The sequence below is a fragment of the Phaethon aethereus genome, assembly GCF_964289735.1.
Source record: "Phaethon aethereus genome assembly, chromosome: 19".
Taxonomy (NCBI): Eukaryota; Metazoa; Chordata; class Aves; order Phaethontiformes; family Phaethontidae; genus Phaethon; species Phaethon aethereus.
The window spans coordinates 5,076,341-5,104,031 of NC_138595.1; the positions used below are offsets into that span (position 1 = coordinate 5,076,341).

The 27,691-nt window shown below is 49.3% G+C and overlaps 1 protein-coding gene across 1 annotated transcript; it reads right to left on the bottom strand.

Annotated features, from left to right (window-relative positions):
- Positions 1-2,559: 2,559 nt before the first annotated feature.
- CPD (carboxypeptidase D) lies at positions 2,560-27,691 on the bottom strand (the record flags this gene model as incomplete). The annotated part of the gene is made up of 21 exons (XM_082008426.1): positions 26,758-27,691; positions 23,943-24,190; positions 15,979-16,121; positions 15,059-15,228; positions 14,087-14,454; positions 13,470-13,661; positions 12,388-12,555; positions 11,093-11,202; positions 10,539-10,641; positions 9,934-10,076; positions 9,163-9,332; positions 8,113-8,424; positions 6,706-6,901; positions 6,299-6,434; positions 5,358-5,507; positions 4,868-4,963; positions 4,710-4,774; positions 4,417-4,548; positions 3,845-4,030; positions 3,444-3,543; positions 2,560-2,786 (listed from the first exon to the last, which is right to left on the bottom strand). The coding sequence occupies exons 1-21, from the start codon at positions 27,420-27,422 to the stop codon at positions 2,560-2,562; spliced, it is 4,080 nt and encodes a 1,359-aa protein (XP_081864552.1). The 5' UTR covers positions 27,423-27,691.

Here is a 27,691-nt window from a genome sequence, read left to right on the forward strand (position 1 = left end):
CCTAGCGCTTACTTGCTGTGGCTCTGAGCATGGAGCAAGAGCCAGACACCCCACCTGGTCCTGCTGTGTAGAAAAGTCTCACATGTTCGCAAAACACCTCAAATCCACTCACCTTAGAAGTATCTACCTACTCCAAGCTAATTGCACAATGCACTCTCAGAGGGAAAGGGCCAATTCCCAATGAGACTTATTGCTAGTGGGACAAAGCAAAGCCAGCTCAGTCCGTTACCTGCTGCCAGAGGAAACAAAGCCCAACGAGCCATTTGCAAACCCAACTTCAATATAAAACCCTAGCTGTGTCTCTTGTTAAAGCCCTCAGAAGCAGGATTTAACACTATTGTGTGCTGGTGTGCTGTAGCCCATTACACACAGAAAAAGGTTGCAGCCCAGGACCAAACCCCATCCATCCCCTGGTCAGCACAATGAGCTGGGAGCAGGTACCACCATGTTTATGGCTCCTGTAGAACAGAGGCAATGAGAGCAGCTCTTTAATACCAGAGCAGTACAGGACAGGAGCACAGGGAAGGCTCAGCCTCATGTCCCTGTTCCCAGCACTCTTCCCCAGTCAGATCTTATCACATGCTTCTTGCAATGTAATTCCCCATGGAACAGGGAAAAAGGCATGCTGGTGTCTAAGGGTTATCTTTGTCTCTCCAGCTAGCTGCACAAAATCAGCAGAGATGATGAGCATGGCAGCACAGCCACATGGTTCTGAACAGCATCTACTGCAGGCAGAGGTGAGGAACAGCTCCTTGCCCAGGTGACATGGCCCAACAGCCTTCTCTCAGGGAACCGTGCAGTAGGTTCCCCGTTGGAGACTAGGTCAGAGCCCTGCAGAGCAGAGCCCATCATACATTTGGGTGCAACTCCCCCCCCCTCCCACCATGGGGAGGTTTCACTAGTGGACCTCCCCAGGCTCCTGGAGAACAGATCAGCTCAGGGCAAATGAGATGCCTAAGACATTGCTGCACCAGGCTCCTGCACACTGGAGCTTGGATCAGCAGGGCAAGAATTAAAAACAGAAAATGAGCAGCAAAAGAATAAGTGCCTATTCTAACCCCAGCCTTCTGCCCAGAAAGCACAGGAACTTCAGAGATGCACAAAGGCTTTGGAAATCAAACATATCAGCCATTCTTCCCTTCTGGACATCCTTTCTATTCCCCACAAATCTCCTGTGTCTTGGGGATGCACTCTGCGCCTCCTCTTTCCAGCTTCCTGCCAAGTGCTACAAAACCAAATGTGGCTGTTTTTCCCTTGTCTTTCAGCACAGCCGTTCAGCCCTTCCTCAGGTGGTGCAGGCAGGCCCCTGCCACAGCAGACAGTACTGCAGACACACAAGCAGGTGGAGCTCTTGCTACATACTTCAGGAGCACTGTAGTAGCAGAACAGAGGCAAGCGAGCAGGCTAATTTGATGCCTACCATCACCAGAGCTTGATGAAAGGGTATTTCCAAAGTGCTCTGGTCAATAAATGGTATTAGGTGGACCATGGTAAATGGTGCAGCTTTTCTTCAAAATTTAAGAGTGAAGTTGGGACATGGATACTCCCACGACCTCTCCCTGCTGCTCTGATAATGCTCAAATACAAAGCAGTGGTCAGATTTCAGTGTTTCTTCCCAAATAGTGGTGGATTTGACCAAAACTGATCAGGTGGAGTCAGTAAATGATTGCTTTTCTACAGTATCCACCACAATCAGTTTATCCATTTGCTTAGAACCATCTTCAGTTGCTCTCTCAGACACGGTGCTGTTAAGGCCAACTCTACTACACAAACAAGAAGCAACCCAGGCTGATGGGGATAAAATTTCTGTCTTCCCCAGAAGTCACAAACAGCAGCACCACAGAGCTGGCAAGCAACTGAACTCTGTCAGAGTTCACTGAAGCTCTGACATTTGCTCCTTTCTCCAGCTCACATCAAGAATGGATGTCATCTCCCCCAGCTTTCAGGATGCCAAGTCACTGCCTGGAACTAGCAATACGTTAGAGGTGCTCCACAACCACTGCAGATCATAGCAGGCCACAGCATCTCACGGTGGGGAAGAGCTCTAACGGAGCAGCTGAGAACCAAGTACAGTCTTTTTTCCAAGGGCTGCTCTGCAGAATGTGGAGTCAAGTGAAGGATCTGGCTTCCCCCAAGTACAGAGTGAAAAAGATGAAATCAAAACAGGTAGAGAAACTGCTTTGGAGTGTTGTAACTACAATCCCATGCAGGTCTTGGGGCACTTCCCCCCCATCTGCTCACTGTGTTGAGATGCTGGGGAAGTGCTAGGAACTCTGCTGGCCACCCTGTTAAGTTGCCTTTCAAACATCATCATGTGAACCTCCAGATCTTGACCCAAAAATGTAACATGTCATGTCCTTAGCCCAAACACAGCCTCTAACACCCACTGATTTGCACGTACATAGGAACAGAGCAAACAGTAGAGGGAAGTTGGGAGCTGCCACCCACACCTCTGGAGGACACATCCTGCAAGCTAATGTTTCAAAACTGAACCACAGGGATCGCCCCCCCACCACCAGCTCTGGTCCATGGGGAACTTCCTTTCCTGCCCAGGAGGTGTCAGTGTTTGCTGGAGTACAGTGTTTCTTCTTCAGTGTCTGTTTCGTCCTGGAATTCATGGCTCAGGAGGGACTTCTTTGAGCCAGTGGACATCATGCGGATTTCGTCCTCATAATCATCGTGGTGCTGTCGGAGGCGGTGGAAGCCATCCTTGTGTCTGTTGGACTTAATCGAGCAGACACACCAGATGATACAGGCAGTGAGGACCAGAGCAGACATACTTGCACCTGCCAGACAGAAGACATTAAAGTTAATTCCATGTTCCCCTGCCCCAGAGGCTCCTAGGCTTGCCACCATCTCTCTTCCCTTCTAAAGTCACAGCCACTTCCTTCACTTTGCTGTGACCCTGCTCCTTCCTCCCAGGCCACAGAAGACATACCATGCAAGAGAGGTGCTTCCAGAGCAGGACTGCCCTAGCTTTACTTTCTGTGTTTGTAATCTAAGATGGCATCACTGAACTCCTCTGCAGACTACTGGGTATAAACTCTAGCCTCCCCAACAGATGCCACCTCGACAAAAAAAAATATCTTTACGCTTACCTGGTGCCACACCACCCAAAGAAACCCTGGGGGAAAAAGCAGGATCTCCTAGCCCAGCTCTATGCACAAACACGCTCTCCCCATTCCAGGCATCTCAAAGTCCATTCTGGACCCTTCAGACCCCTGCAACACTCTCTGCTTCCCCCCTCCCATGTGCCAGCCCAGCACATCAGATCCAAGGGTTGTTGGACCAGTTTGCAAGGACAAGCACGTGTTCAGAAGGAAAAGCAGAGATGGCTTAAGTTCACAGGCTATTTCTCCAGTTCAGTGAAAAGAAGGGTCATTGTCAGCATGAACTGGTACAGAAAGCAAAGCTCAAAGCTTTGATCAAAAGTGTCACTTTACCTGCCACAGTTACAACCAGCTCCCTTGGCAGACCAAATATCCTGTTTTCCGTGTCAAAGACAATGAACACAGAGCTGGGTGCATCATGACGTACAAAGACCTGCAGAAAGACACGAGAGCTGTCTCAAAGCTTGCACCTCTGTTAGACAAGAGCAGTACCGGCTGACCAGGGCAGGACCAGGTGGATGCCAGAGACAAATACAATGGAAGGAAAAGCTACTGCCAAAACCAACACTGCTGTGCTGGGAAATTCTTCTCCATCCGTTTTATCAAGGCAGAATACAGCTACCCTGGGCATATAATCAGCAGCTAAACACAGTCAACGAGGCAGAGCCTGGAATAGGGATGCCTTTATATGAGAAAGAGCAGAAGAAATATCTCTGATATAGACATTCACGTACCTTGACATGCTTCTGCTGGTATCCATCAGCTATCGCATTGATGTTATGCAAACCTGGAGCCAACAGCACATGGAAATAGCCACCTTCTTTAGTATAGACCTTCAAACCTTCATTAAGAACAATGGTAGCTTTAGAAATTGCCTTGCCACTCTTGTCTTGGACAAATCCATGGACTCCCTTATGAACCTGAAATATAGCATTTCAAACACTTCATGTTCAGATCCAAGCATATGACACATTTGTAACTAAAACAGGATCTAATCAAATACAATCTCAAAATACAGCCTGTTCTCCATCCCTGACCCCCATGTTAGATAAGAGTGCACAATACTGCAAGGACTGCTCGGCCCATCATGAGGCAAAACAGCACAGAAGTTTAACTCTCATATCAATACATTTCCTGGTCACTTGCTGTCTCTGTTCAATCCATTCCTCATGCAGTCTAAATTTTGACCCTCTGTAATTACATAGCACCAATAAAAATACAAAGACTCTCCATATAGCTCTCTTCCACTCCCCCTCCCCACCCAGTCACTCCTTGACAGAATTTCCTCCCGCAGACTGCAGCTCACCTCCACAAGCATGCTAAGGAGAGATTTCCTGTGGTCTGCCCAGAGGCTGGGAAGCTGCCCTGCACTTGGGAAGTAACAGCAGCTGGTATAAACAGTGATCTCAGGACAATGACCAAACATAACGCTGAAATCCTGCAAAAACCAAAAACACAGTTACAACAAAAGAAGTGGTATTGCAAAAGCTTTGTAAAGTACAGCTGGAGGTGGGGAAGTTTTGCCCAGACATCAGAACAAATACAGTTTTTTAATGTGTGTTTAGCAGAGGTGGAAAGGCTTGTGCCATGATGAAGTACCTTCATACTTCCCAAGTGACTGTGCCATTCAGAGCCACGGATCACACCCCCAGGAATATTCTCATCTGTGAGAGCAAGAACATAACTGTCAGACAGATCTGCTCCTAACAGAGCCCAGCACAAGCCAACACAGGGTTAAAGGATTCAGCCAAACATACCTGACTTATTTGGACAGCCTGGCTGGCCCAAATGCATCAGCGGATGGTTGTTTGCATAGAGAGATGCCAAATGCTTCAGTGTTTCTTTGTTCTCCACTACAAAAAGAAAAGTGAGACTGACTTTGAGAGTGCAACTCCTATTCACTGGGGCTGGGGGAAGCAGATTCGCATTCTAACCCCATGATCCTGTATCAGTGACTCACATTGTTTCAGGGGCATTCTAGATTTCCTCTGAGGGATGGTAGAGGAAAAGTTGAAATACTGTTGTAGGAACAGAAATGATAAGTGTTCTGATCCTTAGCTGAACCCTGTGAGGTTTAACAGCTTTACTTAACAGCCTGTCAACTCCAGATACAAAGGGCTGAACACAAACAGAGGCTACAGAACACCACCAGTGCAAAAAGCTCTTACACCGTGAGGTCACATGAACTCCTGCAGAGACAGCCCGAGGGTAACTGTGCATGCAAGGCCCTGGAGGAGTTAATCATACCTGCCTGCACTGGCTTATCGTACGGGTAAGTGACAAGCAGAGATCCTCCATCTAGCGCAACAGAGAGGCTGAAATCCTGCTTCAATATCAGGTTCTCTATGATGGCTTTGGTCTCAGGCTCTCGTGTCCCCGAGTACCGGGAATAATTGCCTGTAAATAAGAACAGCAAATAGGAGAAAGGGAATTGACAACATTTTCCTCTGCTATTTGAAAGGCCAGCAGAAGTACATTCTTTGTTTATGTCAGAAATTAAGTCTGCTGCATGTATTAAAAAGTACTGTCAGATCTCAGCAGATGCACCTGACAGATCAAGCAAAGCTAAACAAATGTGACCCATCACTATTTCCCCAAGCTATTTACTTTTGTGATGCAGAGGGTTATTTCGTGTGTGTTTGCTCTCCTCAATGTCACTGAACTGACAATTTCTTAAGAAAGCATTTGGGGATGATCCCAGACAAACCTGGCCAAACAGAACATTTTGTCCCTAGGAAGGGTGGGCATAGCACTAATACTCTGCTACGGATACAGCAGGCAGTTACACAGAAACCAGAAAAGCGTGAAAAAAGGAGACTGTTTCCAGGGAGCATGAACAGAGGGCATTTTTCAGAAATGGGGGTTGAAAGAAATCAATTAACAGGAAAAATACATTCAGTGTTACCCGACCTCTAGACTATTCCTAAAGAACTCTGCTTCATCTTTTCCTTGCAAATAAGGGACTGCAAATTACTTCTGTAAGGGGGATCCAAGCTTTGGAGGCTTCCCAGCAGCTGTGCTGCCTGGGCTCCAGGGCAGGACTCCAGGGCAGGAGTGCAGTTCTCTTTACAGGTAGACCCTGTAACCAAACAACTACACCCAACCCTAGAGCAGGTAGCAGGAGACTTCTACAGCAGCCTGCATTTCTACAGGGACACTACACATCACTTTGCTTTAGTTTGCTTTACTTGTGAAGTCTGTGTCCAGATCTCTGCCATGGGCATTAGTCTGGCCTATCTTCGATGTGCAGCCTCTCTCCTGTGCTATCTCACGTCCGTCTGGATTCAGGGAAGGCACAATCACAATCCGTGTTCGGTCAATCAGCTGAAGAAGAGGAGGAGAAACAGTACATAAGGTGCAATTAGTAGGGTTCATTCGCTGTACACTTCGTCTCATCTTAGGAACTGCTGCTTAGATTGATTTCAGCAGTCAGAGTTTCCCACCGCCCCACAGATCTCACACCACCTCCCCACTATGTGCCAGATCTCTGCAACCCACCAGCCACTGTTAACAAGACAAGGCTCTCCCAGTGAGCACTGTCTTCTCAAGATCCAACTGGAGGGCTCCAAGATGATCCCTCCTATTGGCTTCTCACCTTTGTAACAGCAGCGTTTTTCTTGTAGTTCATGCAAAGAAATTCTGCCAGTGCCAGGAGCAGCTCTGTACCAACAGGAGCATTTCCGTGAATACCAGCAACAAAGCGGATCTTTGGCTCCTCAGGCTCTGACTGGTTGGGCTTGTTGGAGATTTCAAGGCACCAGATCTGACGGAACTCAACACTCTGACCCAAACTGCCAAAAGATGAGAAACCAGAGTGTCAGCTCAGGAACAGAGCCTGGCCTTATGTAGAAATCCTGGTGTGGAAAGGAACTGGGCACTACCTCCATGGGGAGGCTGCAAAGACATGTGACATGCTAAACACAACCACATCAGAGTTTTGCAGCAGCACCGAACCAAATTCACTATGAACAGCAGTTTGAACACAAGCATCTGTGTAAGAATGTATCCAGGTCCAGATGTACAGGATGCCAAATGCTCCATATATCTCTATATAGCCTGTAACACCACCATAACTAAATGCCTCTGTACTTCCAATGTTGGTTTGTTGTTTTTTGTGGTTGTTTTATTTTCCTTCAGAGCAGGATACAGCTGGACAGCAAACTAATTCATAAAACACCCTGTTTAGAGAACAAAAGCAGGCCTATTTCCAGTAATGCAGAAGTTGTTGCTACAGTCATGCCATTAAGTTAGCAAACTGAACGCAAGCAAAGCGGAGAACACAACCAGGGCTGATGCAACTGGAAGGACAATAGAGGCTACAGATCAGAAAAGCAGCCTTGGCACCAGCAGGGACAGCACATGAGCACATTGTGCCTGGTGACAACAAGCAAATGAGGTCCTGGGACAGAGATTTGTGCTTTCTAAAGCTGACAGAGGGTAAGCGCTACAGGTCACAAAGGAAAGCAGAGGACTGCAGCAGCTGGTCTCCTGCAGGACGGCAGAGACCTTGGCTCAGGGCAAGCTGACTCAAACATGTCTCGTGCTATTGAATTAAAAACTGAAGGCAGACAATCAAAAAAGACCATTTGAGATTTGTAAGTCAAATTTGATCACTTTTGCTGAGGACTCTTTAGCAGAGTGGATGTCAGAAAGGATTTGGAAAATGGAGGAAATAGAGAGCATGGAACAGAACATTTGCAAAGCCTGGGATATCAATGCTGGGAATATCATTAGTCCCAGCCAGCCCTGGGGAACCGACAGCACCTCAGGTTTAAGTCTGATGTCTCAGAAAAAAGCACATGGATGCATTTGCAAGTCCCTGCAGCCAATGCTCTGCCACTATGCTCTTACATGTGGGGCTCCCTCAAACTCCGGGATCACAGGGAAGGGGAGAGATGAGTTCCCCATCTCTGCACTGCGTTCATGGCTCATCATTTCACTACTTCCCCACCACAGGCTGCTGCTCAGGGAGGAGCTGAGCACTGCTGCTTTGAGTTTTCACCTGGTGAGATTTGTGATGTGCGGGTAGTTCAGATAGAGGCCTCGGAGGAACTCAGAGAGGTCCTTGTAAGGGCGGTATCGATAAGGAGAGACATCCCCCGAGGAGGTAAGCAGGAGGCGCTCCAGGCCATTCTCAGCAGAGAGATCTTTGATCAGGGCCTCAAATTCCTTCTCGTTCGGGTCGCTGGTGTCTGGGGTGTTCAAGACTGGCACCTTCCCCTCCTCCACTTTGATGTCTGTCCGTGAAAGAGTGAAGTTGACCTGCACCCCACCTTTGCTGCCAACTCCCACCGTCTTAGTGACTGGATCATACCTACCCAGGGAAGAGAAGGCACAAGGAAACATCAGGCATCTGAGACATCACACAACAAGCCATCCCCCTTCCTGACCAGACACTCATATGGGATTGCTACTGCTCCCCAGCCAAAAGTGAGAAGATATAATATATAAATATTATATATATAAAATATTACAATATATAATATATATAATATATATAATATATTATATATAATATAATATATTATATTATATATTATATATTATATATATAATATATATATAAAAGTGAGAAGATATATATATAGCATAAAAATGAAGATCAAGAACACTTCAAAGGGACATGGAAATAGCAGGAGGACAGGGAGCAGCTCAGGGCCCAACATGGCACTGAGCTGCTTTTGGCTCAGGTGTTGCAGGGTTACGTGGCAGACTGGCAGGACTACAAGTCAGGCTGCTTTAACGCAAAGGTTTTGGCAGCAGTTGAAGTGATGAAGTCATTTCTGTGGGCAACTGCCTGCAAGAGAATTTCCCCTAAAGACACTAAGTTATCAACTCCTTCCCTACACCACCTCCAAACAAGGGAGTATTTGGATTGTACACCTGCGCCAGGCAGGCAGTCTTTGACATCGGGGTAGCATCACATTGCTAAGTCTGCACAGGCCAGAGGGCAGGAGAAACACTCATCTGCTGTAGACAGAGGCAATGGCACTACTCCTGACTGGGAAGTCAGTCATGCAGCTGCTTGCTCCTTGTGCCATGGCTCGCTCACCCTCGGGCAGATGCTGTGATTTTGTATGTCCCCTGGACAAGGAGGCGCCAGTAGTCTCCATCCTTGTAGGTGGTCACTGGGTGGTTGATGTCGGCAATGCTGATGGTGGCGTTGAGAATGCCCCTTCCATCCATAGCATCCAGCACAAACCCACAGACGCCGCGGTGAACCTGCGCACAGACCCGGAGCCCTGCTGAGTGTCAGGCCTCGCTCTGCCTCCCACCCCACACATCACTATGGGATTGCTGACACCCACATCCCACCAGCTTCCAGCCCAGGAGGTTCAGCATTCCCAGGGAAGCAACATGTTCCCAAAGGCTGCAGGTTAGACTCGCCAGCAGCTGGCACGGACAAAGATCACCTGATGAGTACAATGAGCAATTGTTTTGCTCAGGGTGCTACTGCAGCACTCTCTGCTCCACACCTTTGTTTGCGTGCCCCAGGTGTGCAGCACTACCACCAGCCCTGACTCAGACAGGAACAGCACATAAGGGCCGCTCCAGCCTAGCAAAAACGAAAGTAGTGGTAAATAAAAAGCCCACACCTGCATCACCTGGTTGCTCTTTCCATACAGATTTTTGGTATGTTGAGAAGGAGGGGAGAGGAGTCCTCAAGACATGTTCTAATGGGGATGATTTCTGTGGAGCAGGTACCCAGTCTGGCCAGGAAGCAGTGCTTGCTTCAGCCCACAGATTACACTGTTCATTCTGGCACATCTAATGTAATCCCCAGAGGCAGCTCACACAATCGCTTGGGTTCAAAGTGTCTCACCTGTTTCATGAACTGGAGGAGAGATCGGCGGTTCTGCTCCCAGTACTTTGGCAGCTCCTCAGCTTTTGGATACTTCACACAGCCCAACTCAATGGTCACTTCAAAGCAATTCGTATGTAAGTAATTCCAGTCTTGCATCCCACCTAAAACAGGAATGTAAAAAAAGTTTTGACAAGGTCTCCTGAAGGCAATTGTGCCACAGCTCAAAAAAAAAAAATCAGATAGTAGAGAAAGATGAAGTACGAACTACAGCTCACATTTTGTAGTTGAAGAGAGAAAGCTTTTACACAGGGCAAGATTCAAGCTTCAAAGGCGTGCCAAAATAGCAGACAAATAACCATCCTTCTTGTAAATACCTTTCATGCTAATATACTCCTGTAAAATTTTATGAAACCATTTTGCTAATAGCCAGAAAAACTACACTATAAATTCCTTCCCCCGGGAATAACTTTATCTGCGTACATTATTTAAGACGTTATAAAAGAAACCTGAGTCCCAGTAATCTGGGCTGACTAATGCAGAGTTTGCGACCGATCACACTACATTCCTTAAGCTGCACATACATTAACTTAGAGACAGTGTAAGAGATTTAAGGTCTACTTTACCTGGCACGTTGTACCACTCAGCCCCATTAGTGATGCCATGCGGGAAGTACTCAGTGGGGTACATATCCTTACAAGGGCTTCCCTGATACATCTTTCTATTTTCCTGAAAAGCAAGACGTGAAGCTGACTCTCTGCACTCTACAGCCACTGGCACTTTTGTTCTAACATTAGTCGCACACTTGGCGTTACCAAACACAGAGGTTCATGCAGGTGTGCATTTGTACGGCTGCAGCACAAACAGACTGCACCCACACCCAACCCCAACCACGGACGTCCTTGCTCTCCTCCCAGCCTGTGTTTTCAGCATTTTCTACCACCCTTCAGTGTGTATGGCCCCCGTGCCTGCACAGAGTGCTCCTCCTACAGTGCCTGCAGACAGAACATGCTGGACATCCCCTCATGGAACGAGGGCCTCCTGCAGGACCCTTCTGCTGTGCCTGCAACACCAGACACTCATAGTACCTGCGCCTTCCTCTACCAGCCACTCAGGAGGTTCCCGACAGCATCAGGAGTTAACCCAGCAGGGTGTGCCTGTTTTCCCATTAGAGCTTTACCTTGGAGTAGGAAAGCGCCAGCTGCTGAAACACAGCATCGTCTGGGGATTTACTGTATGTGGCTATTCCTTGTTCATCATCATCAAAGGGGTAATTAACCACCAGAGAACCTGCAGGGGAAACAAGCTTTGACTCGTACTTTCACTCTTTCCAAGTGATCCCTCAGATTAATAGGGGTAGTTTTTCTTTTTCTCCAAAAAGAGTGCCAAGTCCTGTTTCTCAAGACTTGGCATTAAGCAAAGCATTAAGCCCAGTGGATAAGAGACAACAAAAGCACAACAAGATAAAACCACACCCAGCTGGGAAGGTGAACCCAACACATCAAAGGCTTGGCTCTTACATGCAGAAGGGATCAGCACAACCTCACAATAATCACTTTCACAGGGGAGAGAAAGCAAGGGGAGGAATTTCCTAGAACACACATGGTGCCCTTGGCCCAACTGCTGTAGTTTTTCAGCCTTGCAGAGTTTATTGCAAGCACTGTCAGATTATAACATCTTTGGCTCACTGAAGCCTTCCCTAAGCAAGTTGTACTAATAGCACCGTGGAACCCCAGACACCACCGCTGCTGCAGACCTGCCAGCTCCCTCGTACCCACACACGGTACTTCTGCACTACAAAACAAAACATGCTAGCACAAAGCAACCACCTGCAAGTTGCCACAGCTACAAGCCAGCAGACAAACTGTCTAGGGAATAAGCTGTAATACTGAGACTTAATTTAGAGATCACTCCAAAAAGATAATTAAATTACAGCAAATTTTATAGTTCCACCATGCAATTCAAGACAGAGAACCCTCAGGATTACATCTCATTCCCTTCGTTTCATAAACACTATGAAGCCTCCAACAGCCACAGCACTATGTCACTTTCCCAGATCCAGCTGCTGAGCAGCCGCTGACAAGAGTCCATCCCCATCTCCCAAGAGGCAATGAGCTGGCTACTCCCTGATGCATATGCTCGCCTTTGGAGAAGTGGCTGAGATCTTCCCAGCAGCCTCTTCAATTCCCTACAAATAGGGATACAGTTTTCACCCTCCGTTTCCAGCTTCCGATCCATGTTCCAGCAGCACAGACAAAAGGTTTGGTTTACTCGTTTTTGTGTAGGCCCTTTGGCCTTACCCCTGCTACAGGAACCTGGCTGCCGTCAGTCCTGCCATTTCACAGCAATGCCAAGGGCAGAGAGCTCTCTGCTACAGCTCCTCAGTTCAGGCCTACAACACAGTGGAGACACCCCTGCAAACTCCCATCCCTCAAACCTCAGTGCAGAGGAAGGAGCTTGGTTTGGCCGACGTACCTCCATGCAGGTTTGCTGAGAGCACAAATGGGTAAGTCTTTAACCAGGTCATGACAGAGAGAGTTTCTGGCTGTGGGGGGTCTGCCACATGGAAGAACTGATCTGGGAAGTTCCGGTTCAGGTCGTAGTTGTTGCTGTTGTTTCTGCCAACAGTACCTCCTCTGTCTCCTGAAAATTAAACACATGTTCAAGCTTGTGTCCTATGCAAGTTCACACTTCAGTGCAGAGACTTCATCCTCTTAACTACAGAGTTTACAACTATCAATTAATGGAAAACAGCAGAGAGCACAACAGTGCTGGCTTCCTAAACCCCAGAGTGATGGGAGCCCCATACTCTGCTCCAGTGACAGGCCTGCTCTGTGCAGAGGTGTCTGAGGCTCCTTTCAGCAGGTGCTTGCACAGGTTCTCAGTGCCAGTCACATCACAACAAGCAGAAAGGCAGCAAACCATGAACAATCCCAGCAGTCGGATGTCACGACCGCAGAAACCTCAGAGCTCCCCTGCTCAAACCAGCTGGACAAGTTCTTTGTTAAACCCAAGCAGAACTCTGCTTCCAGAAAATCATTCTGGACAGACTTTGTTCTACCAATCTGCAAGAGCCACGCAGTTTTAAGGACTTCCATGAAGGATGTTTTTGCCAACATCAACATCACGATAAAAGTCTATATTATCCTTGGACAAATGCTCTGCAGACAGCCTGGCTCACACATCACATGTTACTAAGAGCATGGACTAAAGCACAGCAAGTATGAACTGTGTCAAAGCAATGTCTTTTTTTAAAATAAGCCTTGGGATAGCCACAAACCATAAGGGGACCCAAACAGGGGCAGCATATAGCACTGGTGAAGCATAAGAGCTCTCTCTTCCCAACAGCTTCAAGCATCAGTTGACCACCCACATCCTGCAGTGCGGGGTCTGCCCACTCATCCCCCAGCACACACCAAGTCCCTTCCCAGCCTCCCTGTGCGAAGAACGCTTCTGCTCCAGCAAGGCTTCCAGATTTCCAAGAGAGCTACCATGAACCTAAAAGCTTGTTCTCAGAGCTAGAAACCCCACAGATGTTTCAGCACAGACAGCAATACCTTCCTGGGACTTCTCATAGCCATCAGGGTTCATAGATGGCATGATGTGGATCCGTGTGCTCTGGACCAAGTCAGTCACTTCAGGGTCTGTGCCGAAGTTCTTGCAGAGGTACTCGATGAGGTTCAGGAGAAGCTCTCGCCCCACAACTTCATTCCCATGCATATTACCGATGTACTTGAACTCTGGCTCACCTGCAGACACATGGCCACAAAGAGACAATTATAGCCACTAACTACATTAAAGCTTGAAGACATCTCACCACCCTGAGCATTGCGTTCTCAGGCCTTTTTGGAGGGCTAGAGGGCATTTAACCTAAAATTTACCCTTCTGCTCCCATAACACCAGAAAGGACAAACACTGTTTCAGGGGAGCCCCTTGGTCCTTCTGTCCCCAGAGCTCCACGACCAGTGTAGATGTCCCCAGCAACGCTCTTTAACCCACTAGTGCCACCCACTGCACCTGGTCTTTTTTCTAAAAAGGATACTGTAAGAAGCAGCTCAGTCTCTCTTCAGACGGGTGCCAGCCCTATGCTCCTTTTTGCTCTGCCCACAATCTCCCGATGTAAAGGGTCTGTCATTTGCATTTCCGTCTCGCTAAAAAGGATCTCCTATGTTACCTGCTTCATGGATGCCAGGGTTGTCCGAGATCTCCATTACATAGAGCTCCCGCAGCTCCACCGACTTGCCCACGGAGTAGAGTCGGGTTATGTTGGGGTACTCGTTCGCATACCGCCGCAGAAAGATCTCCATGTCTGAGAAGTGATGGTGGCGGAAATCCACAGGTTGGATGGGTTGATGGAGAGAGGTTGGGCTTGGGGCCTCTGCCTGCACAGGTGTGGGGGTGATGGTAGAGACAGGAGCAGGCGTTGCTGTGAACTGCGTGACATTAAGAGCTGGTGGCATTACAGTTGGCTGCAAGGAGAAATCCACTTCTGTTGCAACTCCTTCCTTCACCTCTATGTTCTCTCTGGTCACTGCTGTGTAACTGTGGAAAAAAACCCAGCTGGCTTCAGCAAGGAGGCTCTGCAGAAGAGGCCAAAACCCCCTGCAGCCTCTTCACCACACCAGCCTACTCCTCCCAGCCTGAACGCACTGGGATGTTAACAACTATGTGAGAGATTCACCAGCGAACAAGCTGATGGGACTTGTCCCACTGCCACCGGACCCAACTACGCTACTGTCCTTGCTGTGTCACACAGGCATGAGTTCCTGTTTACAGTCTCACTGAGGAAGGAGCCACAGGTGTATCACAGGGCTAGCCTAGGGGCGAGCTATGTGTTCACACCCAGACTTGACACAACACAAACTCCTACTGGGGCAATCCTACTCCACTTCCCCTCTTTGCCCAAAAAGATGCAGGTTGATACAAGCAATCAAATAAAGGCAACAGAAATTGTGCACCCAACAGCACCCCGCTGCAGCAGGGCATGGGGTGAACAAACACAGCTGCAGCTCTAAGCTGGAGTCCTTTACTGCTGCAGCTTCCAGCCAAGTCTCTTGAATACACAACAAGGTGCTTTGGGGGAAGAATCAAGTGAGGGAACATGAGCAGTTGGCAGTGTGGATACGGGCTGCCACAGAGACATTACCCCATTACAACTGCAGTCACATTGTAGGTCCCTGGCACAAGCAGTCGATGGTAATCGCCGAATTTGCCCGCTGTGATGTTATGAGCAATACCAGCAACAACAATGGTTGCGTTCTCCAGGCCAGCTCCAGTGACTGCATCCCTGACAAAGCCTTTCACACCGATATGGACCTGAGGAAAACAATGCAAGATCCTGGCTGAAGACAGGCAACACCAGGGGAACCGCGTCCTCAGCCAGCAATATCCGCCTGCCCTTTCCCAAATGCAGCAGAGCAGGACAGCTGCCAGGCAAAGACACCCAAGGGCCCATGATTCAGACAGTGTGTAGCCAGATAGCAAGGACAGCAATTCCAGCATGCACTGGGAAGGCAGCAAGGTCTCAGAATTGATCCTCCCTAACAAATTCTCTAATTCATGGACATGGGCACACAACCATACGAACATAGCAGGGTTATAGGCCATACCGAGGGACAAAATGCAGCCGCCTCCCTTCCCAGCCTAAACTGTCACCTACTCAACTCATACATGGGCATCTGGAGACGGCCCGGCAGAGGACTCTGCAAGCCAGTCTCAGCAGTGTTGGTGCTTTTGAACATCATTGGAGATCCAAGGCACTGAGGCCATACAGGTACTCTGCATTACTTAGTGAGATCTGCACTGATCAGTCCCTCTAACACTGCACCCCACGAGGCCCCCTCTCAACAGAGGTCTGCTGTCATGGAGGATGTGGGAACTGTGGCAGAACCACAGAGATACACAGCAGCTTTGTAGCCACCAACCTCTGCACAGCAACTGAAGCAGTTGTGTTACCACACACAGCAAACAAAGCCACAAAAGCAACTGAACATGGTGCTCTCGGCCCACTACGGACACACGGGTTTCACAGCTGCTGCCCCCATGCCCCATCCCAGCCCGCACTACCTTCTCAATGAAAGCAAGGAGAGAGTCCCGGTTGTTCTCCCACTCCTGCTGAAGCTCAGAGGTTGGGGGGTATTTGCAGCAGGACAGCTCCAACGTGATCTCAAAGCAGTTGGCCCACACATAGTTGTAATCCTGCATCCCACCTGAGAAAATGAGGCAGAGACACATCCTAAGAGCAAGGTACAGACATCTCTCCACAGGATGCAGAGCTTTCCCTGTCCTCCAGCCCCCCACGGCATCTCACCATGATGCCACCCTAAATCCGGAGTGAACAACCTAAGGAGAAAAGTCAGATCAGATCACAGTGAAAGTCTGTGCTGGGGGAGACTGAGCTCTGTTTCTCCCAGCAACCAGCACACTGGGCCATTCAAATCAGCCACAGACAGTTCAGAGATGACAGTCCCTTCGGTCTCAAGGCTCTGTCAGCTAAACTTAGCAGCACAGCACGTGGAAATTCATATGGGTTCATTTCACTGTGAAGACATTTTCGAGACACTACAAATCCTGGATGCCAGGGCAGGCACACCGGAGTTTGAACATTACCGTTGCAGAGTCCTATGCGCTCCAAGCCACCTTTAGATTTGCGAGACTTTCCTGCAAGAGACATTACTCTACCAAAAATGAGCTTCAGGTCTCTGATACAAAAGAACATACCAGACTATCAACCTGGGAGGTGGCAGCTCAAATTTGCATTTCAAAAGTTTCAAGGACCACACAGATGTTCTCAAAAAAAAAAAAATCTTAGCAACACTCTAGTCAAGACAAGGGCAATGCTTCCCCCTTCTCTAGTTCCTCAGGCTGCTCTTTCCCTCCAACTCCTTATCTGAAGGTCTCCATTTATTTGATATTTAGAGCAGCCCTAGCAGAAAGTCTGACAATGTCTGACATGGTGACAGCAGGCAGTGAACTGCAGCAAGTCACCTTCAGGAAACTCTCTTCTTGACTTGGGAGGGCAGTGATGCCTCCCTCACTGCTGAGGATTCCTGTGAGCCTACAATGGCCAGGTCCTGCAAGAGGAGGACAGGACACAGACTGGTCCACCTGGGAAGCTCGCTCTTTTCCCTGAGCCCTGCAGCCATGTCACCAGCCTCCTCCCACATTCCTCCTTAAGGTAGCAGTCTCAATCAATTTAAGGATGTTGCAGCACCTGGGGACAGCTTCCTAACTTAGTGTTAAACCAGCCAAGCCTCCATGAGCACGAATACACAGAATTGCTCCCCAGTATTAAGCTCATCTTGCTATTCTTGCTCTTCAGAGAAACCACAGGCACTGCTACAAATCAAGGTCACCTTGTTCCAGCAAGTGTCCTGACCCCATTTGCTGAAGTTTACATTCAACCCTCAGCAAGCAAACCTCTTTCTCAAACAGGAATGAATCACGTACCAGCAAGACTTCAGGTCCACGGGTATCAACACTCATGATCTGGAGCTCAGACTTCAGCATGCTGCTGAAGACTGCAAACGTTCAGCGCTCTAAACATTCACGAGAGTCTTCAATAGCAAAAAGGACATTCCAAAACTACCACAAGTCTGTGAAACAGGTTTCAGAGTCACCCTGACAAATCCCACCACATGACTGTAGCCAGATGTCACAGCCACATGAGAGGATTGTTCCCACCACCAACAGCAGCAGAACAGGCAGTTGTGTCTGGATGGAAAACACACCACACTAAGTTTCATGCATACTGATGATACCTTCTGGGTTACACAACCTTATTTAGTTACAATCCAGACAGACTGGCATGCCACAGCCTTAGCCACCACTGCCCAGACGGCTCCATCCCAACCTGCACAGCAGCGCTTGGGACCACTCAGCCCAGCGACCTCCACACCCCAGCTGAACGAGTCCCACGGGTGCCAGCTGGACACAGGGGCCCAGACAATGGGTCTCTTCCGAATCAGTTGAAGTCGTCAAACTGGCTCTCAGAAGCCCACCTCTCATGAAACAACTATACGTTTTCCCTGCAGGAGGCAGATGCAAACTTCAGGAGGAAGGAAAGCAAGAGGACAGCCTGTGGCACATCATGGCACCAGCCTGCAGGACCCCAGCAGGCAAGCCTGTAAGAAACATATGCTTTGTACTCCCATCCTTTGCTTTGCCCACCAAAGTGCTACATTAGTGCTATGCTAATAAACTTCGCTTGCTATGTCTGAGCAGTTTCCTAACCATTCACGAGCGAGGGACCCTCCGTGGTGCTGGCCAATTAACTTGCCAGAATGGATCAATACCACGATGCAAATGCACTACCTGGCATTTGCAGAGGCTGCGTTAATGCATGGCCAGGAAAAGCTATCAGCAGCACTTTACCAAGCAGAGGAGTCTTGTAATAAATGTGACTGCTGTGGGCATTCACTGTTCCAAAAGGTCAGGGACCGCTGCTCTGAATTCAATAGCTCACCACACTCGGGTAACGCAGAGATGGACTGACAGCATAAAGTAGGATTTAGAACAGACCCCTGGGAAGATGTGCGGGATGGTACCAGATCGAAGACGCCCCAGTTCCTCTCAATTCTTCTGGGAGCCTGCTGCTAAGGGAACACGAAGCTTTTATTGTAACAAATCAAATGTCGCTTACTGCCAGAAGGAGAGCATTGCAGCTTGTGCACGGGCTAAGATCAAAACAGGAAAGAAACTTTTCTTCCCACACAAGGGGCCAAAAAGTGTTTGAGGACTTTAAAACTCTCAAACTCAGTTCAAGAGGTTAGAGGAACGAGGCCTGCAAATCTGATACGTACTCAAGTTTTATACAGCTCCTGTTACCAGGCTCAGAAAAGTAATCCGCAACGGCTGCTCTCTCACCAGTAAACACCATGCAGAGTGAAACAATTTGCCAGTCTATAACCATCTGTTCATAGCAGGATGCTAATGCACTTGAAAACATCCATACATAAACCAGAGCCATTATGAAGCATATTTAGTGCTTCATCTGCCATCCAAACAAATTTAGGACAGATGCTCACCCATAATAGAGCAGCAACAGACTAAATTAGAGCTTGCTACATCAATTTCAGTAAAACTGCCTCTTCAAGAAGTAGTCCATTGCATGCTTGAAAACTTGGTTTGTATCTGCTGCACATATTTGGCCTTCACATGGCCCCGTTGCAGAGCAGGACAGTTATTTTTACAGCATATGGAATTACATATTTTTTTCTATATACCACCTACAAAGCCTCTCCTGGCTACGCATAAGACCTGGAGGCGTAAAGAGAGACCTGTGCACAGCCTACCATTAGCAGAGCACTGCACTCAAGGAGCAGAGCAGAAAAAGCACACCCAAGGCAGTAGACTGTCAGATTACACTGCTTCTACTCTACCTGTCTGTTTGGGTAATATCTGAGATAACTTGCTGGGTTTATTCCAGCACTTTTTAATAACAGGGTGTCTTCTAGTCCACACTGCGTAAAGCTTCAGCCTCCCAGTGAAGCATCATACCTATTTTACCAGTGAGGAAAGCAAGCAAAGTGAGCAGCTTACAGTTACAGCAAGTCAGTCCCTGACTGGCAGTTGGTCACAAAAACGCTCAGAAAAACCTCTCCCCTGCTCTGTCCCACTCCTTGAGCATCAGGACTGCACTTCAGGCAAGGATCCCAGACCTCTTACAGCACAAGCGCTGCAGAGTTCACTCTGATAAGCATGCCTCTGCTTCATGCCAAGCCCCACACCAGGCAGGCAAGCAGGAGAATGCAGCTCTCCAGAGTCAAGCCCAGGGATCCAGATACCATAAATACACGACATGTGAGGAAAAGCCTTCCAGGCCAGCCAGTAAGGACTCTATTTTCAAACTGCACTATGCAGAAAGCTCTCCAATTCAAGCTCTGACTGGAGCAGACATTAGGAGATGACAGACCTGCAGCTAAGTCAAAGCAGAGAAATGGTCCTGTCTGCTCAGAGAGCAGGTGGCACAAAGCAAGCTAGAAACGTGCTTAAATACGTGGCACAAGTTGCTTAGTCTGCATACAGAACTGACTGTCTCATAGCATGAAACCGGGTGAGCACCAGCAGCAGCACCAAACAGGCAGAGGAACGTTTTGGTCCATTAGTCTGCAGTCATTAAAACTCAGAGGAGGTGAGGTTTGAGTCTCCAACTCCAGCAGCTGCATCACACAGCCCAGAGCAGCTCTCAAAGAGGAGAACAGAGTCCTCCCAAGAGCTGCACCACCACGGCACTGCCCAGCAGTTCACGTTAGATGTGAAAAGAGGCAGCAGACCCTCAAACCATCAAAATGATACTTTTCTCAGGAAGAAAGAAAAGCTTTGCAATAAGAATTTTGTGAAAATACAAACACATAAGGGCAGCTAATTGTACATATCCCAGAAAGACATGGCTGAAAACTTCTACCAGAGTTCACACTGTGCAACCGCCTTCTGCCATGCCCAAGAAACAGAGGCCACCACAGTGATGCCATGAGCACCCACTGTTTCAACACTCATTTTAATTGCTCTGAATTTGATGCCACTAAAAGCTGTTCATGAAGCTCAGTGCGGCTAATAACCACAGTCAAAACAACCTAGTAAGCACACACACATAACCTAAATCCACTTTCAACCTGAGAAGTGCCTGCCGGTAGACACCAGAAACACCTCAAACACTTGGACAGCAGAGAGTCAAACGAGCCAGGAAAATAACTTTTAGAAAGGAACTGCAAATAACGACAAGACCTTGGAAGGCTGCCCACAAAATATCCTACTGAATGTTCCGTTGAATTAAATTTCTGAACCGGGCTCTTTACAAAATAAAGGCAAGCATGTCCTTCCCACAGATAAGACTTAAGTCGTTTCTTAACCGCTTTCCAAGCATCACCTGGACTATTCACCAGCCCAGACTTGCATTCTTGATCTGAACCAGCCATTTGGTAGTTAAAACCCCCAGCGGTTAAAAGGAAGGAAGGATAAGAGCATGCTCAACAAAGATAGCCTCTAAAATGCATCCCAGTCACAGACGTGCTTATCTATAGCAGCTGGAATGCAGAAGCCAAATTCAACTGTCTGGCAGACAGCCATCTTTCTCTGTGCATACTTGACCTTAATAATTACTCCAATGGTTTGTACTTGCCACCTCAGTTTGACACACATAAGAGGATGTTTGCAAACTCAAATGAAAGTTAATGGGGTCTGGCACCAGCATAAACTTGAACTGGTAACTCCGAGACAATGAATCCCATAGCAGTTGGCCTTCCAGCATGTTTGATTTCACATGATAAAACATGGCAGGAAAATTTCCACCTGTTGAGACATTATGTTCTCATTTCTTTGTTTTTCCTGGCTTTAGTTCACTTGGAGCCTGCAGTCTCTCCTGGCACAACCTGATCTGCAGGCCACAAGCACGTGCCCCACACCGTCCACAGAACTGTATGCTCTGGTTATCTCTAGAGCTCAGCCCAGCCCAGGGAGCTCCTGCAGGGTACTGGGACTTCCCCAGCCTCATTTTACCATTTACCACCATTTAAATTCTGTAATCACTGGGAAAGGCCTCCTGGTCTGAGTACGAGCCTCAGCAGTCCTTGGCACAGAGCTGAGCGAGGCAGATGACTCAATACAGCCACTGTGGTGGTTTTGCCGCTTCTGTCACACACTGCATACAACTGACTCCCCTTTGCCTGCTCTTCATCCACCACTAAAAATAAATATTAACACCTGAAATACATGTGCACTGGCCTCTGCGATATCTGTTCGTTCCCCTGTGCTCTCCACAGGACCTCAGCTCCCGTGGGTTACCCTGTACGTGAACTCCGCAGCAGGGGAGGGGCTCCAAGGCTGCCATCACCCTCCACATGTGCACCTTCAACAGCAACGAAACGTAAATTACCACTTAGGGGAGAAACCACACAGGTCTGCCAACCTCAGCAATGCTCCATTCTGAGTTACTGTTGGTGCACCCTCCCTATAATCTCTGCCTGCGAATCGCCTACAGCCATCAGTGCTGAGCCTGAGATTGTGGCTTGTCGCAGCGAAAGGCTTTGTTTCCGCAGAGGCTGGAAGCCGGAGGCTATTACACAGAGTATAAACCACAGTGATGGCAGCACGGAGCTTCAGTTCACACTGAAGCCTTCAGTTCACACCTTGCCATTTCCTCTGAAAGGAAAGTAGGTGAAACCTCTGCTCTGCTTGCTGACAAGGCAAAGGCAGCCTGAAAGGCTTGCGCACCACTGCCACAGGCACTAGCCAGGCATCTCACATCCTAGCAGGAGGATGAAGATGTTAATGCTGCAGCGAAAAGTGCTGCTCACTGGAGGCAGGGGAACACATGCCCAAAGCTCTGGAACCATCATCCCTTCAGAGCACACCCATCCCGCTTCATTACAACGGCAGAAAGTCTTAGAGCTGCAGCTAACAAACCTCCCAACTGATATGTTTACTGATAACGACTGTCACCAGAACAAGGCAGCATAGATCATCCAGGATATCCTGTTCCTTCGTAAGCAAATTCGCCAGATTACAAAAACCTTCCTCCTGCTGGACTTTTCACAGCAGCAGAGTGAACCTTGAGACAGCAAACACCGAGGCTGGCGTGCTCGCCAGGGTGGAGGGAAGGAGACAGCTGCTAGAGAAAGAGGTAAAACCACATCTTATTTGAACACATCTTATCTGACCAGTGAAACCCTGGGGAATGATTCAGCCACCACTGAAATCAAGACTTCCTCTTCTAGCACAGAAAGTGGTATGTGTTCAGGCCCAATACTGGATTCCTCTCCCTCCTTCCCCAGCAAGGTGGATGCCAGGTTAGGATAGGGCTCAGCTTGAAAGCCAATGTTTTGAATAGGCCCTATTTCAAGATAGGGCCTATCTTGAAAGCCTAGAATTTGTTAAGCTGTAAGCTCTGAAGGATAAACAACACTCAATTTCACTGCTTGCTCAGCACTCCTGCCATCATCGCTCAGCCCCAGCATGAAAGCAAGCAGAGCAGTCCGAACACAGCAAAGCAATGCAACTTCTTCAGATCATTTATGCAAAGATTTTGTTGAGTCCTCACCACAGAAGTTTCTGCACCATCTGGCAAGGCCGTGGTTGTACAACATCCGCTGAGGGGGCATGGCAATGGTGTAACTTCTAATGACACGGCCAAGATTTCTCTTCCCGCCAGCCCACAGAGCCTTTTCCACAAGAGCATCTTGTCACAAAAACTGCTGCTTAAATGCCATTTTCAGCAAAACAAATGCACACAGACCAGCCCACTGCATGTCTGAGCCAGGCCAACCACCTCCACACACACAGAGTGGTGGTAGCACGAGGTAATTTGCTTATATTCAGATCACCTCTAAAACATCTGCCTAATGGAGGGAACAGGAGCTCTCCTAGAAGCCCCAGCAGACTGAATTTCAGACCCCACTGCACTGGTGGATGAGAACTGGCTGTGCTGGTTGTTGCCACCTGCACAGGTCTAACGGCAGAGCAGTTCATAGAAAAGCTCCCCACCCTACTTCCAGCAAGAGCAGATAGGTTAGCTCAGACCCCGCATTGAAACCATTTTACATGGTTTTATAGCAGGCTATTCTATAATCATTTACAAAATTACAAGTTTGGATGTTAAAAAACCCTCACAGAATATTAGCATTGGTTTAATACCTTTAACAATAGTTTCCTCCTTCCTGTACCAAAATTTAGTAACCATCTGGAGACCTAATGACAGTTCATTTGGCAAATGAAGCCTCCCACATGCAGGATAATTCTCCAGTATCTAACAGTGTCAGGAAGAATCCTCCAGTTTGCTTTGATCTCTTCCCTGTGAGCATCTCCCAAGTTGTGATACATCAAGCACTTACTGGTGTGCCCGTGATGCCACTTCCCTTCATTTCAAGCTGCTAGAACACATTCAAAGTTAAAATATCAGTTCACCCACCATCCTTTCCTCTGTGATAAACACCACTGGTTTGGATGTCACTTCTCAGTGGGAGCAAGAAATTATTTCTAAGACAGTCTGTTAGGTGATCCAAATTAGCAGTTAGTGATTCACCAGCACAGCTTACCTTCTACATCATACCACTGGGCACCATTTGTGATACCATCTTGGAAGGTCTCTCCCTCCTCGCCGGGGCAATTAGGTTTGCCAGTTCTCATTATGGGGTGATGTGACGCGTAAGCTTTTGCCAAATATTTGAACACTTCGTCATCAGCTGATTTACTGTAGACTCCTGTGGGCTTATGTGTAGGAGAGTCATCATAGGGATAGCTTGCAACCACTGAGCCACCATGAAGATTGCCAGAGAGCAGAAACCTGGGGTTGGGAAGGAGAAGGAGAAAAAGAAGAAGGAGTCATACTGGAACAATTTCAACAGGAAGCTGGCTACAGCTGCCCAACCAGTTATTCTGCTGCCTTCCCACCCAAAACATGTTCTCAGGAGCCTACAAACTCTATTTGGAGTCAACAAGGCAAAACGCACCCAGTGGACGAGCTGCCCAGCTCGTCCAAAGTAACGCTGCTTTGGAAGAGGAAGCGATCAGACCCTCTCCATCAGCCGAACGCCTGTGGAGCTGCAGCTACACCAAGGCTACATTAACGGATACACACTCGTCTGACACCAAGGCGGCTACTGTTGGACAAAAAGATACACTGCTCTGGGAGACATATCCCCTCCTGTTAATGCCAGCCTCCAACACAGCAAGCAGGATTGTCAGAGGGTCTGAACAGCATCCAAGTGGGAGCATGATGGGGAAGTCATCAGGTTTTTGCAATAAACCAACTGTCAGGACTGGTTTATTCACTCCCCAAACTGACAACTGGCATTACTGGAGATGAAAAAAGTTTCTTGCTTGAGCCTAAGAAAGAGTCCTCAAACTTGGAGACAGAGAAGCAGAGCCCTGTGCATAAAGCGACGTACACAGCTCTTTACCAAGCGTTGCTCAAAGCTTGATGATGTAAAACAGAACTGACTTGCATAAATAAAATCTAGATGTGTGACAGAGCTGTTAAAATCCCAAGTCAGAAAATATAGCATGGCATGCCTTATATCACACTTAATTTGATCACAGGCTGCATAAACATTTCAAGGAATCCTAAAGCTAATTGTCTCTGGTTTTCCTCTTTCCACTAAATACAGCATTGAGGGGGAAAAAGCATTCTCCTCCTCATTCGGTCAAATGGGATTTAGTTTCTGAGAAGAGGTAACATGACCAATACCTTTGCCTTGCTTAAAATAGCGCACACGAATTGCATTACACCCACTATCTCTCTTTTTAATCAAACAGTTCTGTTTACCCATTCATTTTTCTATCAGCAGTTATGTTAGTCTAACAATTACAGCAGCGTTACCAATTGTACCACCATTAACTGGTGCTGCCAGGCAGAGGGATGCACAAAGCATTCTGTTTCACCCTTGGCTTACATGCAAATCCCACTTCTAACACGTGCAAAAAATTAAAATAAAAAGCATAAGGTATTTTCAAAATTATGTTAAAAACATGCATGAGTTTCCCTAGTAACTAATTTTGAGTTGAACCAAGTCTGGAGGGATTTTGGTGCAAACTGCTACAACCGAGCTGTCCTAAAGGATCCTTAGGACAAGTAATTGGTGCACTTCATGAAATTCCTCTAAAGCAATAAGCCCTGTGGCCACCACCATCCACCAAAGTTTTAATACAGTTTGTTCAAGAAAATTTTGTTCCCTAAAACTGAGCAAACATTATATGATGCCGATTGTCGTGTGTTTATTGGATCCAACCAAGAGCCCTACAGCACACTGCGTCCATCAGCCATGCCCCATCCAGTTCTCTATCCCCATTTTGATATGCGGGCCGCAGTTTGTTTCAGTCTCTCGCTCGTATCTGATCAGACTTCGCATTCCGGCTTTCTCTGCGCAACGTCACACAGCTGGTTGCGCTGACCTTAGGGGACTGGACCTTCCATAGCTCTCTAAAGAAGAGCCCACAGCAAATGAAGAGACGGTGCCCAGCCTGGCCGCTGCACTTGCTGGGGCTGCCCCGTGCCCCAAACCAGAGCTGGGCTTCACAGGCACCGTCTCCTCTCCCAGGCTGCCCCACTCCGGGCACAGCAGCTTCCTGCCATTAACCCCCTTGGAAAGTGAGAGCGGAAGGGGTCAGCACGGGCGCATAAAGCCCAACCCTGCACACTTCAACAGGAGGACAGACCGGGAAGAGGGCTGCAGGAACAGGGCCTGTATTTGGAAACACTGCTGCACAGAGTGTTATTGCTAAATCCAGGGAATTTTCCATGAAACAAGACGATGGGGAGAAGCCCTGTTCAATACAACTCTCTTAACATGTTTGTACACAGACCAGCTATACACTTAACTCTGAATATTTTAAGCATCCTACAGCTCATGGTGAAAGCATTATCGGCCCCAAGAGCAAGACCCACAGACAAGCTCAAGACAAACAGGACATGGAGAAGTTTCCAGCTGTGGGCTCCTGGAGAAGGGAGACACACAGATGGCCACGGAGGCCGGGAGTGCCCGGGTGCGTACAGGCCATGGGCTGTGCCCCATGGGGCCAGCAGGGCTCCTTGGCAGGTGCACAGCAAACTGCAGCCACTGAACCGCTCTCCCGCACACGCTGCCCAGCACGAGGGTCAGCCCGGTCACTGGGCGCAGGACTGTCCCTGGCTGCGAAAACGGGCCAACCCAGCATGGGAGGCAGGCTGGGGAGAAGCTGGTGCGAAATGGCGGGTTTTCCCCCCCAAGCCCTGCTAAGAAGCACTGGGAAAGGCTGAAAGCGAGCTCCCAGGGAGCAGAGCAGAGGGTCTCCCTTTCCCTGGAGAGGGGTGCCAGGAGCGCGGGGCCGGGCCAGGGGAACCGGGCGGGGCGGGGGGGGTCGGGCCGCACTCACTTGTTGCGGCGCATCCAGTCGATGAGGGCTCGCACCTCGGGCACGGGCCCCAGGTCGGGCTCGGCGGCCCCGAACTGGTCGGGGAAGCTGCGGTTGAGGTCGCGGCCGCGGCTGTTCTCCCGGGCGCCCCCCGCGCCGCCGCCGCCGCAGTCGCCCTCGTGGGCGCGCTCGAAGCCGTCGGGGTTAAGGCTGGGCAGCAGGTAGAGGTCGGTGGTGTTGAGCAGGCGGCCGATGCGTTCCTCGCCACCGGCCCAGCCCCGCACCAGCTCCTGGGCCAGGCGGAGCAGCAGCGGCCGCGCCAGCGGCTCGTCCCCGTGCATGTTCCCCACCAGCTTCACCTGCGGCCGGCCGGGCAGGGCCGCGCCGCCGGGCTCCTCGCCGGCCCGCTCCGGCCCCAACCCCGCCGTCAGACGCAGCACCCACAGCGGCCGCCCCTCCACCGACTCGCCGATGCTGAAGAGTCGTGCCAGGCCCGGGGGGGCCGCGGCCGCCAGCGCCCGCAGTGCCTCGCCCAGCTCGGCCGAGTGCAGGTACCGCAGCGCCTCGCCGGGCGCCGCCGCCGCCGCCTCCGCCTTCTTGATGTGGACGGCGCGGGCTAGGCCCAGCAGCAGCGCGCAGAGGAACGGCAGCAGCCGCCGCCCGAGCCCCCACGCCGCGCTCGCCATGGCCCCACCGCACACCCGGCCTCGCCGCTCAGCGGAGCCGCCGGGCAGCGGGAGGAGGCGGTGGCACTCGCCCCGCCCGTGGGCGGGCGCTCCTTCCGGCGCCCGCAAATGAGCGACGGCCGGGAGGGGAGGAGCCGCTAGGGCGAGGCGGCGAGGGACCAATGAGAGGCGGTAGGGAGCGCTGTGTCACGATGGGGTGGGGCATCGGGGAGCACCGCGGCGCCCCCTGCGGGCCGCGCCCCGCGGCTGCTGTGGCGCGCGTTGCCCAC